Source organism: Tamandua tetradactyla, chromosome 12, assembly GCF_023851605.1.
Source record: "Tamandua tetradactyla isolate mTamTet1 chromosome 12, mTamTet1.pri, whole genome shotgun sequence".
Taxonomy (NCBI): domain Eukaryota; kingdom Metazoa; phylum Chordata; class Mammalia; order Pilosa; family Myrmecophagidae; genus Tamandua; species Tamandua tetradactyla.
This window is the reverse complement of record NC_135338.1, coordinates 96,755,994-96,781,500: the sequence shown is the minus strand read 5'-3', so window position 1 is coordinate 96,781,500 and position 25,507 is coordinate 96,755,994. Positions and strand designations below refer to the sequence as shown.

At 56.4% G+C, this 25,507-nt stretch overlaps 1 protein-coding gene across 1 annotated transcript in view; it reads right to left on the bottom strand.

Moving 5' to 3' along the window:
* ACAN (aggrecan) overlaps positions 1-25,507 on the bottom strand; it is a 57,647-nt gene that overhangs the window by 20,672 nt on the left and 11,468 nt on the right. The window contains exons 2-10 of the mRNA XM_077124158.1: positions 12,210-12,286; positions 9,496-9,879; positions 8,426-8,600; positions 7,006-7,133; positions 5,380-5,673; positions 3,654-4,028; positions 3,003-3,177; positions 2,402-2,529; positions 945-1,238 (exon numbers count right to left, since the gene is read on the bottom strand). Coding sequence (XP_076980273.1) covers positions 945-1,238; positions 2,402-2,529; positions 3,003-3,177; positions 3,654-4,028; positions 5,380-5,673; positions 7,006-7,133; positions 8,426-8,600; positions 9,496-9,879; positions 12,210-12,279 — 2,023 coding nt within the window. The 5' untranslated portion in view covers positions 12,280-12,286. The remainder of the gene's footprint in view (positions 1-944; positions 1,239-2,401; positions 2,530-3,002; positions 3,178-3,653; positions 4,029-5,379; positions 5,674-7,005; positions 7,134-8,425; positions 8,601-9,495; positions 9,880-12,209; positions 12,287-25,507) is intronic.

The window sequence follows — 25,507 nt, the reverse complement described above, 5'->3', positions numbered from 1 at the left end:
TGAGCTGGGGTAAGGGGCTCATCCAGTTCTCTGGGAGGGGCCTGGCCTTCCCGAGGCTTGCTGAGCAGGGCTGAATTTTCTTTGATTTGAGATTTAAAAAAGAGACTCTGGGAAATTCAGGGGCATGAAGGTTTTTTTTTTGTTTGTTTTTTTAATTTTGAAATAATCACAGATTCCAAGGAAGTTGCAGACACTCAGTTTTGATGCGTATTAACTAAAACATGGCATAAGACGTTACTACATGCCACAGGCTCATCTGAGCGCCCATCCCTGGACCGTCCCCCAGACTCGCAGGGAACCCATCCAATCAGAGCTCAGCAATGCCTCGATGTCCTGGCAGCACCCAGTGAGTAGTAGGGTGCCCTCAGGCTGTGTGTCCTCAGCATGGGTCATACACAACACCGAATTACTGGTGTTTAGTGAAGAATAATAGAATAACCTGAGTAAATTCATCACAAAATACTTACAGGCCAGAAACAGTTTGACAAGGACATACAAATTAAAATAATACGTGAAAAGCATAAGAATAAAAGCTAACATTTATTGAGCATTTGCTATCCCAGGCACTACACCAAGTGCTTCACTTGTACTACCACAGTTAATCCTCACAACTAACTCTTTGAAGTAAGAACTGTATATCACCATATTGTAGGAGAGGCAGAGGAACAGAGGTTAAGTGACTCACCTGGAGTCGCACAGACATTGAATGGCAGAGTTCTGCCTGATTTTAGAGCCCAAGTTCTTACTCATGACTCTGTTGACTTCTGGGGGAACTTCAGAAGGATGCAATTGCCTTGGGGTCAAAGCTTAAGGTCATACTAGTTCCAGAACTGCTCCCGTCCCAGAGGGATTGACCTTTCCCCCTTGCCCTGATGGAGGGGGGCAAGGACAGAGGTGTGAGCCTGGGTGGAAGGGGGAGGTGGGGGAGAGGGGAGGGCTCATACCTCGGAAGCAGAAGGCGTGGTGCCGGGACAGGGGGTCCAGGAGGCCAGTCTGGTTGGGGTAGAGGTAGACGGTCCTCACACCGGGCTTGTCCCCGCCGCAGGCAGGCCGCGGGGTGACGATGGGGTAGCGGAGGCTGCCATCCGCCAGCCAGCCAGCATAGCACTTGTCCAGGCCACGGCTCCAGGCGGCGTAAAGCTGGCCCGTGGAGGCCAGCGTGGCGTTGTTGGATTCGCAGAACTCCTGGGCTTCCCAGAAAGTGAACTGCTCGGGGCGCGTGGCAAAGAACACCTCCCCTGGGGGAGAGGCAGGTGTGGGACCCTCCAGCCCAGGCCAGAGCAGCCCCCATTCTCCCAGGGGCAGGGCTCCCACGGGCCAGCACCCCCCGACCCTATTCCCCATGGCACACACGGTAAAGACCCAGTCCAGCTCAAATAAGCTCCTTCTCCCACCACCCCGCTGAAGCTGCTGGGTCCCTGGGAAATAAGGTGACCAATGTCCTGGTTTGTATGGGACTCAGGCCTTTTGGGGCTAAATGGGGCACATCCCAGCCAAACCGGAAGGAGTTGGTCTCCCTATGGGGAAAGAATTTCCCTCTGCTGGCCCACGGGCTCCCCTGGGGCTCCCCTGGGCACCCCCCTAATGCTCCTGTGTTTCCCTGTGCCATGGCACTGGGTGCTCTGGTGCTGTGACCTGTCCCTCGCCCCCACTGACCTGTAAACCCATCGAGGGCAGGGCCTAGGTCCTGGAGCTACTGTTCCCCAGCACCCTGTGTCGGGGTGGCTAGCCAATGTGGGGGCAAGTCACTTTCATCGAGTCCCTACCTGTGCCAGGCATTTTTCATACACGTGTCATTTAACTCTCAAAAAAGCCTCTGTGGTGTCATAAATCAGCCCCATTTCATAGAGGAGGAAACTGAGGCCTAGGGAGGTTAAGTCATTTGCCCATATTCCAGAAATAAGTTGGGAGCAATGCTGAAATCTTTTCAGCACATCAGCATTTCCAAAACTGGGTTCAGTGGAATACTAACTTGGTGGGATATTACTTGAAATGGAATGCAATGAAATGAAATAAAGCAAAATAAAGCTTGTCTGTTTTTCAAACAAGTCTGGGAAATACGGGGTTAAACAGAGTTAAAGGGGGTGTTTTTAAACTGCAGGACTTCTCAGGGCCTTTGCTTTGCTCGTGAGCATAGGGACTCTCCAAGAGGCAGATGCTGTGTGTAGAATTTATAATAAAGAAATTGATTCATTTACCCACAGAGAACTCAGTTTAAGGAAGCAACTCCCCCTGTCAGTTCTGGGGGCGACCATGTGCCCCGTCCAGCAGGGAGTCCCGGGCCTGACCTGAGACGGGTGGGGGACCTTCCTTTCTAAGTAGGCTCTTTCCCCACCGCACCCACTGGGCAGGCGGTCAGCCCCTGCCCATCGAGGACCCAGAGCTGAGCCGCTGTCTGTACCCTCGAGCTTGTCGACGTAGCAGTAGACGTCGTAAGTTTCTGTCGATGGGCGCACGCCGTAGGTCCTGACTCCTGGACTGCTGTCCTTGTCGCCCACACAGGGTGTGCGGGGGCTCACGATGGGGTACCTGGGGGGGTGGGGGAGGATGAGGGCCCGTGCTTGGAGCTGGGGCAGCAGGGCCCCAGGGTCACTGGGGCTGGGGCAGGATGGATGGGATTCAAACCAGAAGGGAGGCCCTCAGCCAGCCAGTTCCTGGGCTCTGGGAGAAGGGACTGGTGGCCCCTGGGGTCTCTGGTTTCCAGAGCGAGCTGGCTGCGTGGAGGGGCACTGGGCCGAGTCGGAGGGGTCCTGGTGGCTGGAGAAGGGGTCTCAGGAGCAGGGGTTCCACCTCTGTGACTCTAGGGGGAAAGTTACCAAGGACGTAAACTGCCTGGGGGGCCCTTTCCCACTGTCTCAGAAATCGGGGAAAACTTAAGGCATAGCCATGGAGCCACTAACAGATGAATGAATGAATGAATCCACAACGTTTCAGAGGCGCACTCTGCTCTGGGCGCCGGGCCAGCCGTGGGCGGGGGCGGGGGGCGGCCTGTGCCCTGTCACCTGACCGTCTGGTCCTGCAGCCAGCCCGCGTCGCACTGCTCGTAGCCAGCTTCGTAGGCGGCCTGGAGCTGCTCGGGTGATGCCACGACGGCCCCGGTGCGCAGGCAGGCCTGTTGTGCCTCCTCGAAGGTCAGCGCGTAGCGGGCGGGCCCTGGGCGGTAGTGGAACACGACGCCTGCACGGCGGGGGGGGGCAGGCTCAGGCTCGCACCGCGAACCCAGTGCCCGCTCCCCGGGGCGCCCTGCCCTCCCGGCCGCGGTCCACCTGGGCCTTCACGGAGACACCTCCAGGACGTCCTCCCTCCTTTTCAGGGACTTGAGCTTGGGGAGCAGCTGAGCTCCGCGGGAAACCCCATTTGACCTCAGGGCCACCCAGGGCAGGGGCTCTCAGGTGGCCTAACTGCGGAGGTGGCTGATGGGGGCGAGGACAAGCCCCAGGTCCACCCTGCTTCTCCGTGCGTGGCACCTTTATCTGATAACAGGCCCCAGCTTCCCGCATGCGCTCTCATTTGAAGCAAGAGCCCCGTGGCGACTGAGCCTGGGCATCGCTGGCCAGCTGATGCCTCTTGTCTTACAGGTGGGGACCGTCCCCGGCCATAGGGTAAGCCGGAGGTACCTGCCCCTGCACACACCCCCGGGGGCGGGCACTGACCTGGCAGGCGGGGCTGCCCGGGGACCCCAGGGGCTCCTGGAGCGGCGGTCACGCGCACGACCAGGTCCTGGCCGGTGAAGGCTGTGGCGGGCCCCAGGCCGGGCGTGGTGGGCCCTCCCGTCCTGCTCTCGGCCTCGGGGGAGGCGGTGGCCTCCAGGTCAGGGACAAAGGTGAAGGGCTCCTCGGGCTCCAGGGCGGTGGGTGAGACCCCCAAGCCGGGCTTCGCGGTGAGGATCACGTTGCCCCGGGCTTCACCCTCCGTGATGTTTCGGGGCAGGGGCAGCTCCAAGTCAGGCCAGGTCACCGTCCGCACGGTGATGTCCTCCTCGCCACCCACCCCGAAGAAGTCTTCTGGGATGTCCACGAAGTCTTCACCTGGGGAAGGGGCACGAGGGGTGGGCAGGGGGTGAGCGCCGGTGGGGTCCACCTCCTTCCTGCTAGGGGGTGGAAGCACCTGCTATGCGCAGGGCACCTCCGCGTGCCTGCTGCGGGGCCTCGCTACTTACTCATTACAGGGCCCACCCCCACCCCCCCGTTTCAGGATTGCAAAAGGGTGCTAGCCTGCGCGCAGCACAAGGTATTGACCATCAGCCCACTGCTTACAAAGCCGGCTCCCGCTCCCACGTCCCCTCCGGCTCCTCACACGCCCACCTCAACCACAGCGGGCACCCGGCCGGCCAGTGATGCCCCAGCCAGAGGACAGTGCCAAGGAGCCACGGAGCGTTGCTAGAGTCTGGCAGAAAATGCCGGAGTTTGTGGAATGGATTAAAATGATGGTGACGAGCGCCCTGGCTCAGGGTCAGGGACAGATGAGGGTCTGGCCGAAATGGGCCAGTTAGTTAACAATTAAAAAAGAGAAAAATCCGCGTGAGTGACACAGCTTCAAAAAAGTGGTCAGAATATCAAGGGTTAAGAGAGGCTCTGAGGTATGAAACCCTAATTATTTTGCCAAAAATAATCCTCTTTATGTAAGAATCAGGCTTGGAAGGTTGAAAATGAAATGAGATGGTATTGTGCTATCACCAATTTTATGTCTGGATGCATAAGACCTATGCAAAGTTTTGTGCATCTTGATTATTTCTTGTCCTCTTCTCCCAAGAATTAGCACGTAATTGTAAGTATCACTTAGTGTTAAATAAAAGATAGAATGAAATGACATCTAATTTTTATATTAAAGCTCACACTATATTGTGAAAAATACATATGTATATAAGATAGAAACTTATTTTTGAAATGTTTAGCCTCAGTTTTCAAGATAAAGTCCTGGTTAAAATGCTCACCTACTCCTCAGCAGTGCTCTGGCCCTCCTTTAAAGTGGAGTCAATTTAAAAGGTCAGATAACAGCATCTCTCCTTGGGGGGTGGTCTCATGGCCATGTCCCCTCCCTGCCATGCAGGGCCATCATGTCCCCATTAGACAGATGGGGAAACTGAGGCTCAGACCGTGACGTCCCCAGGGCGGCATGGCAGTGAGAGGCAGAGCAGGGATTCCAAAGTGAGAGGTCAGATTCCGAAACTCATGCTCTCCCCCTGCTCTCTCGGCTCAAAGGGGAGGTCGGGGTAGATGGGCTGCAGCCCATAGCGTCTCCACCCTCTAGCACTTCCGAGGGACCAGCCACAAGTGGGGTGAGCCGAAGACACGGGGTTCAGGCGCGCAGTGGCCCTCGGAGGGGTGGAGCACTCCCTGCCCCTTTCTGGGTGCCACCCCACCCCGGCCGCAACCTCACCCATGTAGCAGATGGCGTCGTAGCGGGATGAGGGGTCGGGGTAGCCCGTCTGGTTGGCGTGCAGATAGACGGTTCTCACGCCCAGGAGGTTGCCCCCGCAGTTGGGTCGGGCCTTGGAGATGGGGTAGCGCACGCTGCGGTCGGCCAGCCAGCCGGCGCTGCACATGTCCATGCCGGCCTGCCAGGCCAGGTAGAGCTGGCCCGTGGTGGCCAGGCGGGCACCCAGCCGCCGGCACTTGCTGGCCGCCTCCTGGAAGGTGAACTTCTCAGGGGACGTGGCGTAGAAGATCTCACCTGTGGAAGACGTGGCCGGTGGCGTGAGGATCCCCCACCCTGCCCCTGTGCTGCCCTGAGTCCCCCCAGAGAGAACCACAGGCTTCCACCAGCCCATGAGTCTCCTCTCACTTGGCCTGCACTCAGACTTCTCAAAGCGCTCACGCCACGTGTCTGAATCTCCGATCCTGACCCCCAGTTGCTAGTTTCCATCTTCCTGTGGGTTTAGGGCAGGGCGATATAGGTTCAGGAAACAGGGCGACCAAGCAAGGAGCAGCCCAAGTGGCTGGGAGGTGGGGAGGGTTAGCGCCAGTTTGAGGACAGGTGACACTCTCCTTGCACAGAAGCTTCCTTGCCTCTGGCAGTCTGCTGTGGAACGTTCCACCATGAGGGTGTCTTCCCTAGGAGTGACGCATCGCCCACGTGAAGCAAAGACTTAAAAGTGGCATCGGACTTTGATGCCTTAGGACAATGGTCCCCAAACTGGCATTATTTGGGGCTATGAACTCTTCAATATTTGCAAACACCTAACAAGGTGGTGCTGGGGTGAGGGGGCCGTGGGCATCTGCTGATGGAGACCTCTGGTTGTCCTGCTGAGTGGCAGCTCTGACGGCTGCTGTGTTTGCCCCTGGTTTGCCAAAAATGGGAAATGAATACTTGCTCCTTAACAGACTAGTTTGGCTCCTGGGATGAGCAAGAGGAAAAGGGGTCTTGGTGGTGAGAAAGCTGGGGGCTGCCCTGCCCAGAAGAGTCGGTGTGTCGACTTTCCTTCCCAGCCGGGAGGGGCGGGCCTGGAGCTGGGGAGGGGAGGAGCAGGTGTCGTCTGGTGGGTAGGGGAGTCACCCCTCACTTGGTACCTGGGGCAGCTCTAACTAAATTAGTGCCCTTGAGAAAACAGAAGGAATCCAGGTCTCCTTCTTGTACCCGAGCCTCCCACTGGGAAGGCCTGGAATAGGGCTGGGGGCTGGGGAGCCAGCGCTCCCAGGAGCTATGGACTGACGGCCCCACCCTGGAGTGTCCTGGGATGTCCCTTCCAGGGTGATGAGGCTTTGATGGTGCAGCAGATCCCAGCTGCCGGGGCCCTGACTCGGAAGGACAGTCCCCGTGAGAGACTTCTGACCCGAGGTCTTGGGCCCAGTGGTGACCCCTGGTCAGTCTGCAGGCGCCTGGAGCCCCAGGCCCCCCCTGAAGGCAGGGAGAGGGAGGGCGGGCAGCGGGGCACAGGAGCCCGAGTGGGACCCTCCCCAGAAAATGTGTGGGGTCAGGGCAGTGAGGGGACAACGGGACGGAACAGGGCTTCAGGAGCAAGGCAAGCGTCTCACGGCAGGGGCGGGGGGTGGGGGTTGGCCTCACCCTCCATTTCCTCGGCGAAGCAGTACACGTCGTAGGTCTCATTGGTGTCGCGGATGCCGTAGGTCCTCACACCGGGAAACTCATCCTTGTCACCATAGCAGCCTTCCCGGGGAGTGTGGATGGGGTACCTGCCGGGAACCCCAAGCGGGGCGTGTGACTGAGAGCAGAGAGGAAGCTGCACGCCTGGAGGAGACGGTGACTTTCTGATACCCCTGACCGTGTGCGCCCTGGCCATGTGGCCTGTCCATCTGTTTTTACAGTCATTCGAGCAAAGGCAGCCCTCTCCACTGAGTACTTACTGCTCCGAGCCCCGCTGCTCTATCAGGGCTTGGCAAACTCTTTCTGCAAAGGGCCAGATAGTAAATATTTTTGGCTTAGTTGGCCATAGGGTCTCTGCTCAACTACTCAAGTTCGCTGCTGTAGCGTGAAAGCGGCTGTAGACAAGCCCATGTAGAGTAACACATGGGCTTGGCCGTATTCCAGTAAAACTGTCCTTACAGCTCCAGGGCTGGGTTGGATTTGGCCGGTGGGCGAGAACTTGCTGACCCCTGTGTATGTCATCTGAGTCCCACATCACCCTAACGAGGCAGGAGCTATAAGGACTGTATTTCGAGTAAACAGGTTCAGGGATGGTAAACCATTTATCCAAGGCCACACGCTTCCATGGCTCAGAGGCGGCATCGAGCCCAGCTCTTTTGGGGCCCGAGGTACGTACGCTTGCCCTGTGCTGGGCATCATCTCATCTTGTTTTATGTGGCAAGTGGTTTCTGCGCCCTGAGGAATCTTTGCCTACCCTAAGGTTGCACAGATGTTTCCTTCTCGAGACTGTGGCTCTAGCTAGTGCATTTAGAGGTATGCGCCGCTGCGGGCTGACCGTCCCATCTCTCCTGGACAGGCTAATTCACAGCAGACTGAGGCCCCTTGAGGGCAGGGGCTCTGGCTTGTCCCGCTCTGAAGCCCACTTCTCGGGGGCTGCACTCAGAAAGCAATGTGTGAGGGAGCTTAGTGTACGCCTGTCTTGCCTTGCTGATGAAAAAGCAAACAACCGATAGGCTACAAGGTGGTCTATAAAAATACATAAAACATCAAAGTTAAAGAAAAAACTGCAAATGAGGAAACCACGGCCAAGGGGAACATGGGGTGGAGGGAGAAGGGCATGTAATCTGCGTGGAGGAAATGCTCGTTCAGGGTGAGGCTGCCAGCAGCCGCTCACCCTCCCGCCTGACACAGGAATGAGGGCCCCGACGGGTCAGGGAGGGCCTGGCCGGTGTCGGCCAGAGGTGATGACCCCAGCCTGCTGCCCTGGCTGGTCACGGTGCCGCCCTGATGGGACGCCAGGCCCCACCCGCCCCGGCCACCCAGATGGGGCGCCACCCCCCGCCCGCCCTGGCCCCGGTGGCCCTCTGCACCGGGGGCTGACCTCACGGTCTGGTCGGCCAGCCAGCCGGCGTCGCACTGGTGGAAGCCGTCCTCGTAGGCGGCCTGCAGCTGCTCGGGCGTGGCGATGACCGCGCTGTTCTGCAGGCAGGCCCGCTGCGCGCGGTCGAAGTCCAGGGTGTAGCGCGTGGAGATGGCTCTGTAGTGGAACACGACACCTGCGAGGAGGAGGGCGACAGCGGCTGTCAGCGCCGGGGCCGGTCAGCGCGGTCTCGCACAGGCTCGGCAGCGGCCCAGGGGGACCTCGTCTGGCCGTTAGCTGGTGCCTGGGCCCCCTCTCCATGAGGGTGAGTCCTCCTCCTGTCTCGGCTGGGACCCCCCAATCACGGGAGCTCCCGGTCTCACTGGGCAAGCGTTCCTCTAAGATACCTCTGACAATCAGAGTCCTTCTTTGAACGGGACCAAAATCTGCCTCCTTGTAATTTTTTCTTGTTGCTCCAGGACCCCGTAATTGCTCTGGGGAACGAGACACCCAGAACCTCGGGCATCCTCGGCCTGGGGTCACCCGAGTGGGGTCCTGTTCAAGGCCCATTCAGGAGGCAGCATCTCTCACAGAGCTTCCTACTGTCCCTCACCAGGCAGGAAAGGCCTGAAGTCACCCAGGGACCCAACCAGCTCTTGGGGGCTCAAGGAAGAGACAAAGGAGGATAGGGACATAGTCTTCAGGCCCTTCCTTGGCTTCTAGAGCTGGGAATGAGGGGGTGCAGGCGGGGGAGGGAAAAGGCACCCCAATAATGCATTAGGACCCAGCCCGACTCACTCGCCAGGCAACTTCAGGCAAGTCACTTAACCTCAGTTTACTTGTCTGTAAAATGGGGCTGATCACAAAGCCAACCAAATCACAGTTTGCGGTGGGAAGACTAACTACGGGAGTTGGTGGGCCTGAGCCTGAGGCTGGCGTCCGTGTGACTCCCCAGCAGTCCCGGGAGGATGGCTCCACCAGCTCCAGCTCACGGAGGGAGCGGCCGAGGCTGGTGACTCGACCGATGCCGGAACCCGTGGGTGGTGGAGGCAGGATTGAGCGTCCCCCTCCTCACCCCGGGCGGCGCTCACCTCTCACCGCGACCTCCAGCGTGGCCTGGCTGTCCTCGATGCCGTGCATCACCTCACAGCGGTACACCCCCGAGTCGTTGGCGCGCAGGCTCTGCATTTCCAACGTGGCGTCGCTGGGGATGGCCGGGTAGTTGGGCAGCGAGACCCTGTCCTCGTAGGTGCTGCTGACGCGCACGCGCCCCTCCGTGGCCACCAGGAGCACCACCTCCTTGTCCTTAGACACGCGGCTCCACTTGATTCTCGGGGCGAGGGGGGCGGTGGAGGGGGCGGTGGTCACGGGGTGCATGGGGTCGATGAAATAGCAGGGGATGGTGAGGGAGCTCCCCAGGAGGACACGCAGCGGGGAGGGCTCGGGGATGCTCACGCTCAGCGAGCTGTCTGGGTCTGCGGGGGGAGGGGAGACACCTGTCAGCGCCCGGGCAGGGCCCCCAGCCAGGGTGGGGGGACACACCTGTCAGCGCCGGGGTGGGGCTGTCCGTCCCTGTGCCAGGCAGGAATTCCCTAGAAGCCTGGCAGCCCCCCTTCCAGAGCTGCACCTCCCAAGACCCTGATCTGTGATCAAGGCAGAAACCACGGAGCCAGAAGAGTGGTCCAGAGAAGGGCGAGGGAAAGGTCAGGATGTAGGCCACCTCTGCTTTCCAAACTGGGGAGCCCCCACATAAGGGGACGCCACCCCTCCCAATGATCAAGCCTATCTTCCTGATGTAGCAACTTTCCTCAAAGTTTTTTACTCAAAAATCCCAAAGATTTTGGGATTGATTACTTTTACATTGGGGGTAAATTATGGGGTAGAAAAAAATGTCCATGCAACTTTGAAAGTGAACACATAACACTTTCGATCTGTGACTTGTCCCTCTTGGGGCTCGACCCCAATCTTGTGGGGGACAAGCCACCCCGTTCTGCTGTTCGGGACCTGGGGAGCTGGGTTGGAGAAGCATCAGAAGAGATCATGCATTTTAATCTGCAGAGAGTCAGATGGCAGCAGGGGACAGAATATAATCAGATGCCCCGAAGTCATGGCGAGCATTGATTGGGAAGACATAGTGTGTTTACTAAATCCTAAGAAGTGAAAGACCTGCCTGGAATAGGAAAGAAGCAGCTTTTGAAAAGAGCGCTTCTCATGTCAAGTCATAAACTTATGGAACCTCCTTGTTTCCCCCAGGAGAGCTTAGAGGTTGAAAATAAAATTATTTCAGATATTTGCAGGTGACAGGATCCATAAAAGGGCAAAGAACGGGGAGCCAGCACTGTCTGGAGCCCGGTCCTGCCTTCTGATGTCTGGGATGGCCCCACGGGGTCCTTCCCCCAGTCTCCCTGTGCTGGCTGAGCTGCGCCGTCTGACCCAGCCTGGGCTGGTGGTGGCGGCCGTCTTGGGGGCGCACTGAAGGAGCCTGCGACACCCGGCTCTGCAGCCTTTCACGCTCTTGGCCAGTACCAGTGACCTGACCTGCCTGTGAGGGCAAACTACCCCACCTTATGGACAAGGGAAGGATGCTGGTGGGTCCCACAGCGAGAGCACAAATGCAGGCCCGTGCATCATCTGTCTAAATATTTAAAAGTTATAAATCGAACCAGCAGATCCTTAAGTGAAATACGTTCTGACTTCCTATTTGACAATTATGCCTTTCAAAATGGCCTGCAAAGCCAGGCTCAGACTTGGATTCCTGGAGTCCTTAGAGCTCTGTGCTGGACTGTGGTGGTGGGGGGCAGGGTGGGGTCAGCCCCTCCTCTTTCACACTGACTCTGCCCTGTGCTGAGGGACTCGCGGTGGTGGTGGGGGTGTCCCAGCTCTCACGTCCAAGCTGTCCACACCCCATGCCAATGGGCAGCCCGGAACCACTCTGTAGGCCTAGGGGGGCTCACAGCTGGCGTGGGGGCCCACCCCTAAGGGGTTGGATGAGAAAGGAGACCCTTGCACTCCCAGTAAGTGGGCTCAGGCCCGCCTGGGTGTCCTGGATACACAGGGTGTGGTCTGAAGGGTTCTGGGCACACGTGGCCATCCTCCCTGCAGATTGCCCATCCATGGGGCAAGGCTGAGTCCGGAGGAGGCCAGAGGGACCCTAAAGTGCCTGGCCTGGAGCAGGGCCTCTCTCCCCTGGGCCTAAGGCCACCGCAACTCCACTTTGGGCTCATGTGCACACAGGGGTCAGTGGGTGATTGGTTCATTTGGCTCAGGACCTGATTATCAGAAGTACACCCAGTGCCTGCCCATGTAAGGGACCAGGCTGGGGCTGGTTGGCCTGGAAAGGCCAAGGCCTGGCTGATTCACCTGGGGCTGCTTTCTGCCTGTTTCTCGGGTGGTTTTTTTCTTCTCTGACACTCCATGTGCTCTTCTCTTGGCAGCTCTTTCTCCATTTAGTCATCTTTGTCCTGCCCCAACCCTAAGCTCAGTGCCCAGCAGTTCTAGGTGAGATTCAGGATGGGGACTGCAGGAAGGTGGGCCCCTACCCAGAGCCTTCTCCCTCAGCAGCATCCGAGAAGGCCACAGGGGAACGAAGGCCTGAGGGAGGGAGCCTGGGTGCTCGGGTGTGTGTGCACGTGGGTGTCTCCTGCAGTTATGTTTGTATTTGACGGGAAAGGGGCAGGGCCTGGAAAAGGCCAGGAGAGGGGAAGATTTTCCTTGGGACTAGCAGCGCCGAGTTCAGTACCCAGCACTTAGCACCCAGTCCCCAGGGCTTACTGACTAAATGAAACACGCATGGGATTGTCCTCACCTGAAACTTCTGCTGAGACGGCTGCAGTGATGACCCTCAGAGTCACAAACACCAAGAGTAAAGTGGTCATAGTGCACCTGGAAGAGGGAAGGCAGATGCGTTACGTGGGTGGGCAAGGAAGTCACATACTCCACTGGACCCAAGATGAGAAGTCCCAAGCCCAAGGGTCTGAAATCACATGGAGGTAAGGAGGCCGCGTGTGGCTTGTGAGATCTTTTCTCCAAGAATCCTCTCCTCCCCAAACCTTCACAGGTCAAGCCATGCTTTCTCAGTCTACTTACAGGCAGTTCGGCCCAAGACCCCTCCCACCTCTCCCAGGGACCCTCCCCTTCCAGCAGGGGAGCCTCATCCTGGACATCCCCAGAGGCGGGACACGCGTTCCCAGCCTCCCTCATGAAATCTGGGCCCGTCACCAATGTCAAAACCAGGAATCCTGTGTGTTTTAGAATGGATGCACCTCCAAAGTGTGGGGCAAGAGCTGGGGGCCTCGCTCAAGTCAGGGGAAGGATCCCAGCCCTGAGAGCTCTGGGGGAGGCCACGAGATAGATAGATGAACAATTTAGGAGAGAACTGCACACATGGCTCTCCTGCTGGCCGAAATCACGACTTCACATAAATTAGAAAAACAAACCTTCCTTATTGCCACCTGCTGGAAAGCTGTCACGATAAATATGCAAATCTGTGGCGACCACAGTGAAAAGGGAGTCCCCTGGAGCTGTGCAAGGCTGGGTCTGCACAAGCGTGGACAGCTGCCTGGGGTTCCTGGACCCAGCTGGGTCAAAGGAAGACCCCAAAAAGGTCCAACTGAATCCACCGAGAGCTCAGCTACCGCCGCAGTGCACAGCCTTGAGGCGTTTTCAGAGCTCCCAGGTGGTGTCCACGTGCCAGAAACACCGAGGCCACCGACCGCCTCAGCGCCTGCTCCCTGCTCTCTGCGCCCCCTCATGGCCCTGAGTCTGGGCTGAGCTGCGTGGGCCACCCCGAGGCTCTGCGGGGAGGGGGAGGCAGCCTCGGAGCCCTGGGGCAACTGGAACCGAAGGACAGGGTGGAGTGGTCTTGGGGAGAAGCCCCTGGCTTCCCTGGACGGTCCAGCAGGGGTCCGGGCACCACTGGCTGGGGCCTGGGCACATCTGGGGTGAGGGGAGCACCCCTGAGGGGCTTCCAGGAGTTGGGTGGGGTGGGGGAGGGTGGGCTCAGGCTGGTCACAGGGAAGCGGAGGGGCCAATGCATGAGGCGCGGCCCACAACGCGCAGGGGCAGCGGGGGGGAAACCGGAGCACCCCAAAGCTCTGAGAAGTGGCCCCATGGTTCTCCTCAGGGACTTTTCTGCCGGGGTCGGCCTGTGAAAGCAATGCGGGGCTCGGCTGCGTGGGGTCGCCACGGGCAGGCGTGCAGGGCTCAGGATGCCCCTCTTTCCCAGACCTGGGGAGCCCGGCTCAGACTCGGGGCCGCCTGGTGCCCCCTCGCAGCACCCCTCCCTGGGAGGTTCCGTGCTAGTTTTCAGAGTCGTGTTTCTTCCCTCGCCCCCGAACAAGCTGGACTTTGTCCAGGGAGGCAGCAGCTCTCTGTGGGGTTGGGGCTCTGTTCCCCTCTGCCAAGGGGGGGGGGGTGAGGGGAAAGGGGGGGCATGGGCAGAGAAACGAATTTTATTTCTTCATTTTTTTTTAAGGGCAAACTTTGCGATAGAAATATCGCAATAAAGATGCCCGTGTCTGTGTGTGTTTTCTCAGCTGTAAAGAAAATAGGGAGATGCTTCATTCCGTCCGAGATACTCCATTCCATCCGAGATGCTCCATTCTGTCCGGGTTCCCAGTGTCTGCAGTCTCAGTGGGCCTCTCGCGCGCGGGGTGAGCAGGAGACTTTCTCCGTGGAGAACAAAGCCAGGAGGTGCGGGATGGGGCTGGAGCCGTGGAAGCAGGGAGAGGAGGCGAGTGGGGGAGAAGGGAGCGGGTAGGTGTGGATGGAACTTCGGTGGGGCTTACGGGCTGCGGGCTGGAGCCCATGGAGGAACTGGCTCTCAGGAGAGAAGTGCCGGGACACTTGCTGCCAGCATGCTAGCGCTCTGAACCTGAGCTGAGGCAGGGCTGGAAGCCCTTTACCTCCTTGTCAGCTAGAGTCTCCCCGTGGCTGCCTGCGCAGCGGGAGCTGTGGGCTCGAGCTGCCAGTCCACCCGCTCACCTGAGGGCGTCTTCGGGCAGTGTGTTCTGGAGACCCCAAGTTCTGGGACCCAGGCCAGGCCTGGCCGGGGCCACCTGCTGCTTAACAACAGAGGGCCCGCCATCTCGGTGGTTTCCAAGAGCTGGGGGGCAGCTTCCCTCCCTGAGGGCAGGGGCTGTGTCTTTGGCTCTGTCCCCAACATGGGGCCAGCACTCAACAAGCACCCTCCAGGGTCACCGTCTTCCCTCCCTCCTTGGTTGCCGAGCCCGATGAGCCTCAGAAATTTGGGGTCACAAGAGAGTTTTTAGCTGTTGTGAGGAGGATCTCTGTTCTAGGATGGGGGTTGGACTTGATGACTTTTCTTAAAGAGTGAAATGGTTTCATTTCAAAATAATAACACCACGTTACCAACACTTGGAAAATAGAAAAATGGAGAAATAAAATCTTCATAATCCTTACTGGACCATAGTTAGCATAGGGATAGTTTTCCTTCTAGTCTTTTCCTTGGGTGTCCACTTGTGTTTTACGTAGTTGTAATCTTTTCTGTACTCCGTTTGCATTTTCCATGTAACACAGTGGACCAAACGACTATTTCTGTTCCTTCAGAATTGATGATCTGGGGGGTTACAACCACAGTCTTCCTCCTAAAGCTCCCGTCTGTGGGTCCAGGCAGATGGCCCCCAGCCTCTGCTTCAATGGTGGGGTGCTCAGCCCTCCCCAGGGGGGCCGGTGCCGCGGCAGAGAAAAGGAACTTCCAAAATGGGGTCAAAAACCACCGCCACCCTTAACCATTTCTACCCTCGGGTGCCACACAACTCACACCCACTCCTCTGTCACTGTTCTCATGCCAGATCTTCTGGGGACCAGAGGCAGCTCTCCTGTCTGCTGTTCTCCAGGGGAGACACTCCCAGACCTTCCAATCCTTCCTCACGTGGCTTCCGGGCCCATCTTGCCTCCCTTTGGACTGAAGTCAGAGCTGGGATGGACTTGCATGAATATTAAGTCCAACACTTTCAACTTACAGGTAAAGAGACAGGGCCACAGAGGTTAAGGGATTTGCTCAATGCCGTGTAGTAGGTTGGCGGTGTAGCCCGGACCAGAACCTAGACCCAGGGGGGATTGGCTGCCCCAGTCCACAGGCTTAGTGAGCTCTATAACAGTGATTTGGTCTGTCTTGTTCCCACTGGGTCCCCGATGCCCAGCCTAGTGCCCGGCACAGAGCGAAGGAGGAATTGGCCAGCGCCTGCTGAGAGCACAAGTGAACAGTGAGGCCCACGCACTGTAGAAGGCATTTCCCTCCACCCCAGGCCTTGGCAGGAAAGCTGGGTGGAGCTGCAGCCCCCCACTCGTCGGGCAGCCACATGGTGCACAGCCCTGCTGAGAAGGCTCATCCATTTTGCATTCAGTACGTCTCAGCCATAGGTAGGTGTCATGGTCAGGTTCATGTGTCAACTTGGCCAGGTGGTGGGTGGGCAAGTGCTGGCCTGTCTGTTGCGATGAGAACATTTCATAGAATAAAATCATGATCACGTCAGCTGCATCCACAGCTGATTCCACTTGTAATCAGCCAAAGGGGAATGTCTTCTGCAATGAGTAATGCTTAATCTAATCACGGGAAGCCTTTTAAGGAGGATTCAGAAGAGACAGGCTCTCTTCCTGCTTCGGCGGGCGAGTCCCTCCTGTGGAGTTCGTCCAGACCGTCCATGGGAATCGTCAGCTTCACAGCCTGCCCTGCGGATTTTGGACTCTGCATTCCCGCAGTCACGTGAGACACTTTCATAAATTTTGTATTCTCGAAGGTACTCTATTGATTCTGTTTTTCTAGAGAACCCTAACTAATACAGTAGGTATCACTTGCTCATGATGAGATTCGTGACAGTCCCTCAGTAGGGCATGGCGCTTTGGGAGAGTCCCAACCATCCGCAGCTCAGGGCCATCGCAGTCAGGCCCCTCCCTTTCTAGGGAAGCATCAGCCCTGTGCACGCCAAGGCCAGTTTTGAGCAGCTCTTCCCAATTCTGCATCCAGGGATATCACAATGGCAGCCTGAACTTGACCATAACGGGAATATACCACAGAAATCAGCAAACATTACACATCAGGGCTTTGTGTTTTTTTTTGAGAGCGGATGTGCTAGCACACTATTACACTCTTGGAAGTAAAGAATGTTCAGTGAAGAAACAGGCAGGGGGAAAGATAATAGGTTGCTTCTCTTTTTTCTGTCTTATCAAGCATTGCTCTCCATTCATTGGGTTGCTTGGCATGAGCCCCTGGGGTCACGAAGCTGGCGCTGAAACCAAGGCCAAGACCAGGACTGGGCTGGGCTCTTCTCTCTCCTGCGCCGGCCACATCACAGCCCACGCGGCCAGTGTCTCTGGGGTAGTGGGCGTATGCACGGCCCCCGTCCTGACCCTGCATGGTTCTCTTCCCCTCCACAATGCCGCATATGACCCTGTCCCTTGGTTCTGCTCTCCTAACTGTGGCTGCTTCTCCAGTCATGTTAGCATTTCACTGATTTTCCTATTGCGTTATGGCTCCCATGAGCCGTCCCTCATGTGGCTGCGTGCCACACAGACGGTGACCTCTTTAAGGCTCAAAATCCAGCCTTAATTAAAAGGAAATCCCTCTGTGGAAGCGCAGACTGGCATCTGACACCTGCTTGTTGGGTGCTGGGATCTGGTACACTACCGGACCAGTAAGATTCGCCAGTGACCAAGCAGCTCTGAGGCTGTGACGCAAGTCCTGGGGGAGGGATTCAAAGGACCACGACCCCGCGCCCCCCGCCCAGCACATCAGTTACTTCCAAGTCCACCTCGTTCGTGGACAAGATTCATCCCGATATCTGCACACCAAAGTGGGCAGCATTTGCACTTGACATTGGGGTTTCGGACCCAGCCTAGGGGAAGTGCCCGTGAGCCCGCTCCCAAGGCCCCTCCAGCCAGAGCTGCTGACTTTCAACAGTGTAAGCAGACAGGGCGGGGAGGGTGGAACGGGAGAGCCCTAAGCCAGGTCCGGTCCCAGCTCGGGCCTCACCCCCAGGGAGCTCACATGAGGCCCGTTTCCCCATCTGCCAACGGGAACCGTAATGCCAGCCCCCTTCCCCGGGTGATGCAGCGGTGACCTGGGTGTTTGAGGGCATTTTGAGAATTCATTTAGTACTTTTGTATTTCTTCCTCCGTCTCCTCCTTATCTTCTCTCACTCGACACCCTCGATTTCCTAATTCCAATTACTAGCTCTGTCATTACTTAAGCATCTTACATCAAATTTCTCACCTTCGTCTCTCCGTTCTGGGCAGTTAAGTGGGTCCACTGAAATTGGCCAGTTGTCTAGGGTTGGGGTTGAGCATTGCTGTGCCGAGACGGAGGCGACGGGGACGGGGAAGGAGTATGTCCCTTTGAGGATCCCATAGCCTAGCGGCTGGAGCAGACCCGAGTAAGCGGGCGCTGGTCCTACCAGGCAGAGTCTATTTTATCTGCATTTTCGAGGAGCGAAGCTGGAGTTGGTGGAGCTGCTGGGAGATGGCCCAAGGCCACCACTCAGAGAGTCTTAAATACCCAGGTAAGAGGCATGACCAGTCCCCTCTCTATCTGGTGTCACTTCCTGGTTTCTTATCTTTCTTTCCCAGTTCCACCGACCTGAGCCTTGCTCCTCCCGCAGAGCCGCCCCTCATTCCTCCCACCCTCACCACCTGGCAGCGCCCTTTCTCTCCATCCCCACACCCCCTGCTGCTTCCCCAGCACAGCCAGGATGCAGGGGCTCCGGCCTTCTCAGAACCTGAGTGCCACTGCCTGTGACCTGGGTGCTGGAGCAGAATGAGCGAGAGATAAGCTGGTCCCAAACTGCAAGGGAGGCTGGGAGATGTGAGAGGGGACTTATTCTAATCCCAGAGGTCTTCTGCCCTGCAGGAGGCTCGCGTTTAGAATCTCAAATAACTCCAGGGCCAATTCTCCCTAGGCTGTCCCCATTTCAGAGAGGAAAAACTGAGGTCCAGGGTCACGTGGTCGGTTAAGGCAGGGTCCAGGTTAGGGCCTGGTGGGGACTGAAAGGAGATGCCGTGTGACCCTCGGTGAACACTGGGTCTTTTCCTGCATCTTGTCTCACTGGACACCCCCGGGGAGGAGAGAGGACCCCCGTGATATGGAAGGATCGCTGCGTTCAATCCAGCACAGCTGCACTGAGCACTGACTGTGGGCCTGGGCCATTGTGTCTCTGCACACAGCAGCCCTCAGCCAGCTCTAGCTGACTCGATAAGAAGCTGGTCCTAAATAACTGCACCCATATCTAATGCAGTGATGCCCCAGGCCAAATGGTCATTTGATCTGCAATGATAGCAAATGGGAAGTATGCGGTTAGCCTAGGGCTCCTTCTTGCCTTCAGTTGGAGACTACAGGATGTGGTATCGGCTAAGCTGTGGGTTTGGGAAGTAGGATATAATGCTGCCACTGCCATCTCCAGGGACACAAGGCTGGCCACAGAGCTCCCGGCGCGTTCCCGTGGCCACCGAGTGCGGGTGGCCGTCACCTCCCTACCAGGCAACAGCAGGCGTCTCAACCAGAGTCAAATCCTACATTCATGGACCTTTACAAGGAGCCTGCTCAGTGCCAGGAGCTGTGCTTCAGCTGTACCCAGGTCATTTCTCATCCTTCAAATGACCTTGCAGAGGCGTCATTACCCTCATTTTATAGATGGAGAGTCCACTGCTCAGAGGTTAAGTATGAGGTTAAGTAATTTGTTCAAAATCACACAGATAGTGACTGAGTTTCGTTCTGGAACCCAGGTCTTCTGGCTACAAATCCCATAGTTAGTCTCACACACATCTCCAGTCCCTCTACATTCATTACTTTCACTCATCCATTCCATTGTTTGGTCAAACACATTTCAACATGGGGGAGATGAGAAATGTTCTCACGGAATTTCAGATCCAGAGGATTTTAGGGGTTGGTAGAGGGCAAAATGCATCCCCTAACTAGTTCATATGAGAGGGAAAACCAAGCCCTATTCCAGCTTTGCGGGGGGCCTGCGGCATACCTGGTTTACAGGTAGGGCTGGGGAATCCTGATGTGATCAATGCAGGGTAGAGTTTCGGAGGAAGTGGGCTCCCAAGCGAGCACCTTAACCTATCTTGGGCCCTTCACGGTAGGGAAGGGTCCTGGGAGGCTCTGAGCTCTGGCTTTCTCTGCTCTCTCTGAAGTCCGCTGGCAGGCAGGTTCCTGCAGCCCAATGTGGCAGCTCCTCCCAAAAGCCCTTAGGCAAATTGTGCAAGGACTCCAAAAAAGATGGACACTAGATAAACCCACCTCTGCCTGACAGGGGTTTACAGACAACCCCTGTTAACCCTCTTCCTTCCCAGGATTTTCAGGGCAGGTTTTTACCAGAGTGCTCATCAAGCCATCCCCTAGTAAATGAGCCACGTCACAGCCAGTGCCTGGAAGGGCATGAGCATCCTTTACTCAGGAGGGTCTGGATTCCTAATGGCCAGCTCTCCAGAAAAGGCAGTGGACACACCTGAGGACCCTTGCCTTTGGCAGCTAGAAGAGCCAGCCAACTCCTTGATCACAGAGGGTCAGAGAGAGGAAGCCAACAGAGGGAAGCCCTTTCTGAGGTTCAGCTTCAGAAATCATTCCCAGCAGCTGTTCCTGCCAGTGCCAATCCATGGCCAAGCTCACTGCCCTGACCAGAAACCAGGAGGACACTGGCCCACCTGTCAGAGCAGAGCTGGCCCTGGTCTGCTGCAGGCCTGTGTGGGCTTGTAGGTAGAGGCCCACATGGAGATGGGGAATTGGCACACGAGGAACTGGAAGGACTGACCCTGGCTCAGGACACATGGCACAGAAAATACTTTTAGGAGATGACACTGATTTCTCCCCTCTCTGATCTGTGTGTCTTGGCTCTGTGGCTTTGCCTCGCTGACATATGTCCCTGTTAGTAATACCTGTTTGACTTAGATCTGTATTATGCTGTTCTTTGCTCTCTGAGGTCCACTTTGAACCCAGGCTCTATGTAATTTCCTGAAATGGCCTCTTCTCAAGGTTCCTAGGAGACAACATGGATTGGCTGGAAGTGGTGCTTAAAGAACACAACCTGAGTTCATACCTTTGCCCCATAACTTGCTGCCTCAGTGACCTTGGGCAAATTTCTTGGCATCTCTGGCCAGAATTTTTGTGAGTGAGGTTCCTGAAAATCACAGATACTCCTAGCAGTCAGGAGGAGAGGCAGGGAATGATGACTCTCTGTGACAGGTTGCTCTAAACTTCCTCTTGTTTTCTGCAAACCACCAAACAGAAGCCCCAACATCCTTTGGGTAGCCTGCTGCTATTGGGTAGGGTAGGAGGAGAAGCTGGGATGAAGGGAAACTGTTTCACATTGGAACCACGAATGAGCCAGGGTGCTGAGCTGAGGTCAGAAGGGACGGCTAAAGCAATAGGAAGCCTGGCTGCTGTCCTTCAGGCTGAAGGTCCCGAGAGTAGAACCTGCTGCTCCCCACAGAGTACAAGACCTCCGCGCTCTGCCCCCGCCGCTGCTCAGGCTGCGTCTCACGCCTCTACTCCCCACTCTCTGGGCTCCAGCCACATTCCAGCTGTTTCTTGAACACACAAGCTTGTTTTCTCCTCAGGGCTCCTGTATTTGCTCTTTCTTCTTTCCGGAACATACCCGTCCTGGGAGCTCTCCCTAGTTGGCTGCTTTTCATCCTTCCAGTCTCAGTTCCAATGTCCCTTTCCTGAACACCCTGTTCTTTCACCCGCCCCCACCATCCCTCCCAGGTACTCCCCATTAGGGCACCCTATAATGGTTTATTGATAACATCAGTCTTATTTGGAAATTGGTCTTTTTCTGTTTGCTTATTGTCTGTCACTCCTACTAGAATATAAGCTCCACGATGGCAGGGACTTTGCTTTGCTCACTCTGTATTCCCAGTGCCTGGAACCGTGCTTGGCACATAGTAGGTGCTCAGTAAATATCTGTTGAATGAGTGGATGGATGGCTCCTAATGAATAGGCAGTGTCCTTTCTGGATGAAGTCTGGGAATGGAAGGAGTGCTAAGCTGCTGATTGATCATAGCTGTGAGTGTCACCTGATCTCAATGCATTATTCTCCTCGGGCCCCAGAGAGCACCAGAGGCCCAGGGACAGAGGGGACGCCTGAGCAGGCCTGGCAGGGGCAACACACATCCAAGGAAATAGCTACCTGAACTCCTCTCCTGTTAAGAGAGGATCAGGAGTGCGGCCGCCATGCAGGGAGCAGTGGGTGCCCAGAGACAGCAGGCAGGGGCAGGACAGAGCTTAGAGCCAGGTCGCCAGCCTCATGAAGGCTGTGTTTCCAAGGAGCTTCGGGGGCGGGGGGGAGAGACAAAATCCAGGCACTGGACAGGAAGTCCGGCCAGGGGTCGTGCTTTCCGAGGATGGGGTGGCCTTCCTCCCACAGAGTGTTCTTGGGATAAGGCAGGGCCCTCAGCTCAGCACCACTAGCCTTTCCCCAATATTTCCATTATTTCTCCCACCCCTCCCCTCTCTCAATCGCAAAGGAAAACTGGTTAAAGGGGAGAGGCACAGGCACGATGAATGGCTTCTGGTTTACTCACACAGGGACATTCAGCTTTGCCCTGTTCTCTTCGTGGAAAAAAACCTGGTACTTGGTACCTGCCCTTTCCTGTTCTCAGCCTTCTGTTCCAGCCCGGGCACTTGGACGTTTTCTCTGCATTAATTTCAGACTTTGTGTAAATATCAGACCTAAGTTTTGGAAAGGAGTGTCCTTCAGCCCGCCCTCCAATCAGGCACCAGCAGCTTTCCTGGGGCAGGGACCTGGGGCCTGGAGCTGAGTCCAGTCTGATGGGCACTGAGCTGGGTCTGGTCTGATGGGCACTGAGCGCCAACCTGGGAGGACAGAGTTTATTCCTGCAGGTACTGGGGAAGGGGTGGAGACCCAGCGTGACTCCTTGGTGGCTTCTGTGAGTAGGAATTGAGCCTGGGTTTCCAAACTGAGCTTCAGGAAAGGTTTCTGGAATCAGAAGGTCTGGCGGAAATGCCTTCTTGCCAGAAACATTATCAGGTATTTGGAGTTAGAGCTGAATTACTGGATAAAGTGGAGGGCCAGGGGCCTGGGGTGTAGTTGTAAAGAATAAAGGGGCGATCGGTCTGTTTCCCTTGAACTTCCACGGTGGATGCTCGAGTTCATGGCCTTTAGTCCTGGGAACTAGTCAAGGGTTATTTGGAGTCAGATCTCATTCTTTTAGACCATTCTTCTCATTTGCATTTCCTGATCCCAGGGTTGAAAGGTCTCACGGAGAAGACCCACTTGGCTCATTTGGGATCTTGTTCCTTGTTGAGAACTGACGGCAGCTGTGGACTCAGTTCCTGGGAGATCCTGCCTGCACCCGTGGATTCTGTGTATCATTTCAGGGGAGACACAAAGCAGCTCTTCCCTCCTTCATTAGAACATCAGGATGTGTATCGCTGGCTGAGCGGATGTTGGAAGAGGTCCCTTCATTCCGTGTCACCCCTCAGTGGCAATGCTTTTCCTCTCCGGGAAGCAGAGCTTTCTCTTCCGGCTCTGCTGTGGCAGGAACGACTGCCTTCCATCAGAAAAGTTCCAACCGCGTCCTGGCTTCCCTGCTGCCCTCCTTTCCTCCATCACCACTCACCGCCGGAAACAGCAGATGCTGACAGAGATCCAACGATGGGCCACTGTGAACCCACCCGCCCCAGGTGCTCACTGGGTCGGACAGGAGAGATGGCGGATAAATACCAGAGAACAAGAGGGCAAGGCAAAGGAGAGGGCTCCGGAGCAGAAGTCCGTGGGGGCCAGGGAGGGCTCTGGGGAAGAGGTGGTGTTTGAGTTGAGCCCTGGGAGACAGCTGATGTGGACATGCAGAGACAGGGGCGGGGGTCCCGGCAGGAAGGGCTGGCAGGAACAGAGCCATGAGGAAGGGACAGAGGCAAGTAGTGCAGCATCAAATAAAGTCAGAAACAAAGCTAGGCAGATGTGGGGGGTATGGCTGGAGGTAGGTGAGGGGAACTCTCAGGGTTTCAGGGCAGGGGGCTGACCTGGCCTGACACGTGCGACAGGAGGAAAGCAGCAGCCTCTGCGCTCTCTGCCTAATGGAAGGCCCTCTACCCTTGAAGGGCAGACCAGCTGGCCCCTCTTCCATGACATCCTGCTGGCTCCCCCATCCCAGTCGAGCTCACCCTCCTCCATCCCAGGAGGACATACACCGCCTGCAGCATTTCTCTGCCTCCGCGATGAGAGGCAGCCCGGGAACATGCTTTAGGTCTTCTTTACCCTTTGGTCTCTCCCCATCCATGGGCACGACTGCTTCTCCTAAGAGCAGCCGTGCACTGGGGCTCAGTTCCACGCCAGCTGTGGTGCCCTATAGCACTTTGCACAAACACATCATCTCACTCAATGCTCAGTGGGTCCTAGGAGAGGGGTCCTGTTATGAGCCCTATTTAGAGATTCAGAGCAGGTCAAACCTTATCCGAAATGCCAAGGTCTGTGAGTGGCAGAGCCAGAATTCAAACCCAGACCTTGTGACTCCAAAAGCAGTGCTCCTAGCCGGCACCCTGCCTCCCGTGTGCACACTGGGAGCCACGCTAGGTGCTGAGGTTGGTTCCCCTCACAGGTTTCTGACAATCCGTGTCAAAAGCCCTTTGACGATCAGGGGCCGAGGTTTAAAATCACGGATTCAGTGAGCAGACATTTGTTGCATGCTCGATCTACAGAAAGGCTCTTAGCACAGATTGGGTTCAGCTTCAAAATACAACCAAAAAGACCAAGACGCCGCAGGGCTATAGAGTAAAACCAGGAAGAGGCCGAGACGTGGTTCCCTGAGCCCTCACGGGCCCCTCCAGCGCCTGACATTTTGCAGAACAGGCAGAGAAGAGCTGCAGGCAGCGATGTGGTGTTGTCCCTCCTTGTCTCCTCCCTTTCCAGCTGTGTCCAGCATGTCCCCAGTTCTCTGCCAGCCTTTTCTGACTGTCTGATTGTCCTCTGCAAGGCGGTCGGGGCTGTAGTTCCTTAGAACAGCCTCCCAACAGGATGCCAGAGCGGCTCCCTCCACTCAAGTGCCTTCGAGGAACTCACACCATCTGGTGCCAACCAACTCCTCCCCATCGTTTCATCTGTGACATTGTCCTCCCGAGACAGCTCCCTTTCCTTTTGAGGAGAGAACTCAAGACCCCTACCCCCCACGGTAGGGAGGGCTCTGTGCACCATGTCATTGGCCAGGCTCCATTTGTTTTCTCTGGAGGGGTTTTATACCCAAGGAAGCCCAGCCACCCACCAGATGGCCACCCCATGTGTCGCACCTGGGACATCTCACATTCTCCCCACAGCCAGCGGCGTGGCACCTTCGGGATGCCGGGGTTGGAGGCTGCCCGCAGGGCTGAAGTAGGCATCATCAAAATTTCCCTTGTGAGACTCTCAGGAAGGCGCCATGTGGGGGACCAACATGCCCTGGCCGGTGAGTCTGTCACAGCCGCCCTCCTCCCCTCGCTGGGTTAGACTACCTTTTCATCTGGGCGGCAGATAAGCTCGTTGGCTCGCTACGAGGGCCAGGCTGCATGAAAGATACGTATCATTAAACACTAAAACACCCTTGGGGTTGCAAGATGCTCACACCACAAGATGCGTGGGGGAGCTGAGGTCAAACCCGGGAGCAGCAAATTCTCGCCTCTTTCTGGCCCACTCGGGGCACACGTCCCTCGGGTGGATTGCCTGCAGAACTTCCCACTGGGCGGGTGTTCTCTCATTCTCTCAATGACAAGCCACTGCACTGTAGTTTTAGCCTCAAACCCGTTTGAGCGTGGTGGGTGAGAGCAGCTGTTCCCGTTTTCCTTGAAGGAGAAAACTCACCCATGGCTGCCCAGCAGCATACTGGGACGGGAACTGGGGCTCTCTGCATCACACAGGTGCTAGCCTTCACTGCACGAAAAGTAAGTTACAACATAACGTGTAGAATATGATCGAATTCCATTTTCCAAAATATTTCTATTCATGGAAAAAAGATGAGGAAGATATACAGAAATTTAAATCCAGTTATCTGGCTGGTTTATGGCAAATTTTATTTTTTTCCATTTCGAGTGCTGGTATTTCCTAAACTTTCTATGGTGTCCTTTAACATTTTTTAAAGGAAAGATGTTTCTAAAAA